The sequence below is a fragment of the Mus pahari genome, chromosome 19 (genome assembly GCF_900095145.1).
Source record: "Mus pahari chromosome 19, PAHARI_EIJ_v1.1, whole genome shotgun sequence".
NCBI classification, from domain to species: Eukaryota; Metazoa; Chordata; class Mammalia; order Rodentia; family Muridae; genus Mus; species Mus pahari.
The window spans coordinates 75,630,832-75,636,758 of NC_034608.1; the positions used below are offsets into that span (position 1 = coordinate 75,630,832).

At 46.9% G+C, this 5,927-nt stretch overlaps 1 protein-coding gene and 1 long non-coding RNA gene across 4 annotated transcripts in view; one reads left to right on the forward strand and one right to left on the reverse strand.

Annotated features, from left to right (window-relative positions):
* LOC115062602 overlaps positions 1-3,947 on the reverse strand; it is a 23,295-nt gene extending 19,348 nt beyond the window's left edge. For both annotated transcript variants that reach the window (XR_003842549.1, XR_003842550.1), the window contains exon 1: positions 3,648-3,947. This is a non-coding gene — a long non-coding RNA (uncharacterized LOC115062602). The remainder of the gene's footprint in view (positions 1-3,647) is intronic.
* Positions 3,948-4,035: 88 nt separating this feature from the next.
* Positions 4,036-5,927, forward strand: part of Aadat (aminoadipate aminotransferase) — a 39,983-nt gene continuing 38,091 nt past the window's right edge. For both annotated transcript variants that reach the window (XM_021219723.2, XM_029532108.1), the window contains exons 1-2: positions 4,036-4,264; positions 5,048-5,216. In XM_021219723.2, coding sequence (XP_021075382.1) covers positions 4,198-4,264; positions 5,048-5,216 — 236 coding nt within the window. In that variant the 5' untranslated portion in view covers positions 4,036-4,197. The remainder of the gene's footprint in view (positions 4,265-5,047; positions 5,217-5,927) is intronic.

Consider the following 5,927-nt stretch of genomic DNA (forward strand, 5'->3'; position numbering starts at 1 on the left):
GCCAGACTGATTTCCAGAGTGAATAACCCACTTTATAAGCAGCTCTTCCTAGCCTACTCAGACTTTGCAGTGAGACAGGCCCACACCAGTATCTTGACCTCCACTTTTTGAGATGAACTACAACACAGCCACCATCTAAAAAGTTGCTCTCCCAGAGTAATTATGAGATAAGCATTTGATGTTTGGGCCAAAGCTGAAGAGTTACTCACATTCACAGTCCAGACTGAACACTACTCTGAGCCACATTCGCACCAAATTAAGGAAGCATGAGGGGAGGTTTTGTTCATACAGGAAGAGGAACAATCTTACAAACTGCTTAGTCACATAAGTCAGATAGCCTTGGAGACCTAAGTAAGCTAGTGCCACTCATGAGATTCTATTGCTTGGTAAAGTTTTGCCCGTCCTGACTATTTTTTTTTCTATATTGATACAGTCTTAAAGACAACTAAAAAACAAAAAAATGTGTACAGGCCGTATAGAATGGGAAGCATTTTTGTAGAAAGCCCTGGAGACAGAACGTATACAAGCAAATACGGGTTCCCTTTATAACTTCCGGACCCTGACAAACATAGTTTTGTCTTGAGGTCAACAATAATGCTAAATCCCTGACGCCACCCTGTCCCCCGCTCCCCAAACTCCCGGCCCCACTCTGTGTTTGTGACAGGGGTTTGAAAGAGGTAAACTAAAGTTAAATGAGATCCTAAGAGTAGGTCTGATTTGATATAACTTGTATCCTTAAGAAAGAAGAAAGAGACACCAGGTATGCAGCTATGCCCCCAAAGAAACTGCTATATGAGTACAGAGAGAGAAGAAAGAAATCCACACAGTAGAGAGAATGCTCTCTGATGAAACCAAGTTAGCCAACACCTTGACCTTGACCTTGGCTTGGCAGGTCAAGTACTGTGAGAAAATTAATTGTCACTGAGTGAACGGCCTGGGAATATTCTACTCGGGAATCTCTAGTAGACCCGTTCAGTTGTGTTTAGGGGCTACCCTCCCTATAAATAGGCCCATTTTCCTCATCTCACCAGCCAAAACTATCTCAACAGCTTGGCCTCGATGTATGCAAGTTCATCCATGTATGAAAATTCACACATGAGAAAAATTCATCTGAACACAACTGTGTTTGCTTATTTTGTTTGTTCTGTTTCCCCACCCCCACCACCCCCACCCCCACCCCACCCCACCCCCACCCCCACCCCCGCTCTGTGGTGCTGAGGACTGAGCCTAGGATTCTGTACCCGCTGAGCAAGTGCTCTCTCACTGACCTGTGTCTCTACTCCTGAACATGGTGTTTAAAAGCATGGCTAGCTCTCTGCTTGGAGAATAAGACTCTGGTAACTTAAAAAAAAAAAGTTTTTCTTTGTCCTCTACATTGCAAGAGAAGGGCTTGGGGATTGGGCTCCATGGTAGAGTGCTTGCCTGGCAAGCGTAAGTCCCTGGGTTTGGTCTTCAGATCCTGAGGTGCCAGGGAGACAAAAATAACAAAAGTCTTAAGAGAACTAGGCTGTGCGTGACCTTGTTTGGTTTTAGACTTCAACCATGACAAAGATCATAACAGAATGTAAGTTTCCAATCCAGCTGTGAAGTCCGTCTACTAGAACTTATCACCCACCACCCACCTAGCCCCCTGCCCCCACTCCCCACCCCCATCTCCTTTCTTGAGCTTGTATCCATCTTACAAGCAAGACACATTCCTTGTACAAAATCACTCACTTCTTCTGCTCTTTGCCACCGCCCTTTAAAATTCATTACATTCCTTGGCAGAGGAGAGTAAGGGCTCAATAAATGTTTGGATAAAAGGATCTGGACCACTGTGTTCTGTCCTCTGGCAATCTTAAACTAGGTCTTTAAAGAGTCACCTATACATTCACCTTGCTCCCTGGAGACAACTGCTCCTGCACTCTCCATGGAGCCAGGGGTCCTTTCTCTCTGTGACTCTAGACTGACTGACTGCCGAGCTCGCCTCCTCTTAACTCTTGACAGTCCTTGGTGATTTCACAGTGAGTGTGAAATCTTTCCTGGCATACTCAGTGAGACTATTAAGGAAAGTCCTAAAACCTTTAGACGAGGAGGAGCCTCTCTGGAGGAAAGGGCTCACTAGGGGCAGGCCTTGAGGTTTCAGTGGGGTCCAAGCTCTCATTTAACTTGCTGCTTCCCAAACCACGTGACCAGACACTTGAGACTCCTGCCTCCGAGTTTCTCGGCCAATATGCCCTGAACTGTAATCCAGAGTGGCCCTCTGGTCCTTTAAGTTGCTTCCCCACGGGATTTGGCTACGGCAACAAGGAAAAACAACTACTATGGAGCCTTCCCCTTGGGCTGGGGTTTTACTCTGAGATGCATTTCTAAAACCACAACCACCGATACCCCTACATCCTTTTACCTTCTCTGATGGGTCACTTTGCTTCCCTACCTGGCCAGAATCATCATTCAGCTTATAACCAGTCAGCATCTCGGGTATTTTTCCTGTCTAATTCTAGGATGTGGCAGTTTGAGTGGGAATTGTCTCCATGGGTTCATATATTTGAACACTTTGTCCCCAGTTGGTAAGACTGACTATTTGGGAAGTTGGGGAGGTGGGGCCTTGTTGGAGGAGGTGTATCACTTGGAGAAAGCTACAAGGTTTCAAAAACCCACCTCTTTCCCAGGGAGCTCTCCCTGCCTCTTGCCTGTGAATCAAATTGTAAGCTCTCAGCTACAGCTTCAGCAGCGCCATGCCTACATGACTGCCTACTGCCATGATCCCCACCCTGATGGTCCAAGAATCTAACCCCGTAGAACAGTGAACACTGAACCAATTAACTAAAACACAGAAAAGTCTGCAGAGAAAATGCAGCAAGCTTTTTTTTTAAAAAAAAAAAAAAGAATCTTTATTTCATGATTTGGTGGTCTTAGAGTCTATGCCCTGTGCTCTGTCATCAGAGTGTACGGGTGCAGGAAGAGGCTGACCTCCAACGCTGAGAAGTCAGGCTATCTGTGGCGCATTGCTTTTAGCCTCAGAAGGGTTATAACTCCAAAGCCCCTCTTGCCAGTCCGGGGTCCATCCTCTTGGATACAAGGTCCTCGCCTGCCACACCTAGTTTAAGCTACCATGGTCAAATAAAGCTGACACCTCAAAAGTCGTGAGATGTCCCGCTTCCAGGGACAAGCTTTAACCCTATGTTTTCAGCTGTTCTTTAATAATTTTGGAATTCACTCATTATATGGCCCAGGCACCTGAGCTTTCAAAAGTTCTCCCCGAGCGATTCATTCACCGTGCCCTCCTTTAGATAACTGTGAACTTAAGACAGTTTCTCTTTGTACGGTCATCAACCAGGTAATTTCCTACTTGATCATCGCCTTATCTCCACCATATCCAACCGAGCACTTATACAGTGGAAGCTCTGGAACTCAATAGGAGAAGAGGCTGAGAATCGAGGAGACTGCAGATTGAGTCTTCAAATTTGGGGGGTTGAGGATAATTATCCCCACTTGCTCCACTGGGCTTCTATTTTGTAAAGTTACCTGAATTAATCTGGGTCCCCTTGAAGATTTGGTGGGTGGGAGTGAAAGGGGAAAGGGAAAGAGAGACAGAAAGACAGAGAGACAGAGAGACAGAGGGCACCTTGATACTGAGAAACAAGGCTGAGCGCCTCTTATATTACCTGCTGCAATGGCACAAAGCTACCACCAGAGGGTACTGAAGGACCAGGATCCTGAGATACCGTCAGCTTCCAGAGGCTCGTTTCAAAGATCTGACGGAGAGGGTTTGGGGGCTGGCCAATAGCAACGCTGTGCTGCGCGACTCTGAGCAGCAAGGTCAAGAATCCACGCTGCTTTTATGTGAATTCGGGCACCGATCCCGGTTGTTAATGTGCATCACAGCAGGGCCTAGCGGTTTTCGTCTCTCCAAGCCCATCCCTGACCGGTGACTTGGGTTGCCTGTGGTCAGCTGCCATAGGCCGGCCCGCGGGGCGGGAGAGGGCGTGGCCTACTGCGGTCCACCCGGGTCAGCCACTGCCCCTCTGTGGATGGACTTTGTCCCTTCTGCCGCCTGATCCGGGTCTATTTAGATCTCAGACACCGAGGGCAACCCGTAGCCGGGCAGATTGGGTGGCACTACGCAGGGACAGCTAACAGTGTATCCCAAGTGAGCTGGGAGGCTATTCTTAGTGACTGGCTTTCCGAATCCTGCTCCACGCGACCAGCGGAGACATGAATTACTCACGGTTCCTCACTGCAACGAGCCTGGCCAGAAAACCATCTCCCATCAGAACTACAGGTGAAAAACAAAGTCAGAGCCCTCCCTGCTCTGCAAGAGTGGCGCTTTCTTAGCTGAAGCTCTGCACGGTGCCTTTTCGGCGCTCACCCCTAGGTTGTGCCCATTCATTCAAGGGTGAAGACAATCTGTGAGCATTAGTGAAGGAGGAGAGCTTGGGTCGGAGGCAAGGCAAGGCAGTGAGTGTTGGGGTGTTGGAGATGAGTCAAAGGGCCAAGCATGGGGCACATCTTGCAAGCCAACTGTAAAGAAAGGCTCTACCAGGAAGACAGGACTGGGGAATGGGAGCCAGATGGGGAAGCTGGGACCCACACGGGTAGGTATTGGGCAACAGGGAGAAAGGCCTTCTGCTACTGGGGCCCTCACCATTTTTCTTGGCCATCTGCATTCTTGGATTCCTCCCCCAGTGAGAAAGTCTAGAAAAAGTTACTTTGTATTTATTTCAGACTAGCATTCAGTCTTAGACCAGTATGCTCCTTCGTCAGACTAGAGGAGCAGCAATTTAATAAACAGCAAGAATGTTCTGTCGGTCCTGGAGGCTGCCATGCCCAACATCAGGTACCCAATGAGGGCAAATCCAAATAGATGATGGTTCTCGCTGCAGCTCGGCCTCTTTTGTAAGAACACTAACTCCATTTCTGAGGGCAGAGTTTTTAATGATCTAATCCCATCTTTAATATGTTATATCAAGTACTAGAGTCTAGTATAGGACTTGGTCAGGGACATTAATGTTCAGACCACAGGACGGTGGACGCAATTTTTTTCTTCTTTTCGTGTTTATCATAGTGGACATCATGAGCAAAGCACCAAAATCCCTCATCTCCCTGGCTCCTGGATCTCCAAACCCGAACCTGTTCCCCTTCAAGTCAGCTGCCTTCACTGTGGAAAACGGAAGCACTATCCGGTTTGAAGACGACGTGATCAAAAGGGCCCTCCAATACTCTCAAAGCTATGGGTAAGTAAGTGACCAATAGACGGTAGGATTCTATTGGTTCATTTTTAAATGCCATTGATGAAGTGACTGAGTTCTTTTGTTAATGGGGTGTCCAATGACTGGGGAAGTTGAGAGAAGAAACTTTGAAATACTAAAAGCAAAATCAGTACTAAATGCTTCACACACCCCAGTGACTAGCTTTCAACCTTAAGTGACTGGGAGAGCCAGAGAAACATCTACAAGGAGTCCTGTTTGAACTGAGTATGATACTGAAAAAAATAGTGGGGAAAGCATCACAGTGGGAAGAAAGGAAGCATGGATTTAATTTTTCTATAAAAAACATATTCTTATTATATCCTGAATATGCTTCCCACTCCACCCCTCGATTCCACACACACACACACACACACACACCTCCCCTCCCCTCTGGATCCACTCCCTTTCTGTCTCTCATTAGAAGAGGACAGGCTTCTTAGAGATAACAACTAAACATGACAAAATAAAATATAAGATGAAGCAAAAAACTGTCATATTGAAGTTGAACATGGCAACCCAAAAGGAAGAAAACAGCCCCAAGAGCAGGCGAAAGAGTCAGAAACACACTGGTTCTCAGAGTCAGGAATCCCATAAAAATTACTAAGCTAACAGCAATAATATAAGCAGAGGATGTGGTGCTGACCCAGATAGGGCCTGTCTTAGTCAGGGTTTCTATTCCTGCACAAACATCATGAC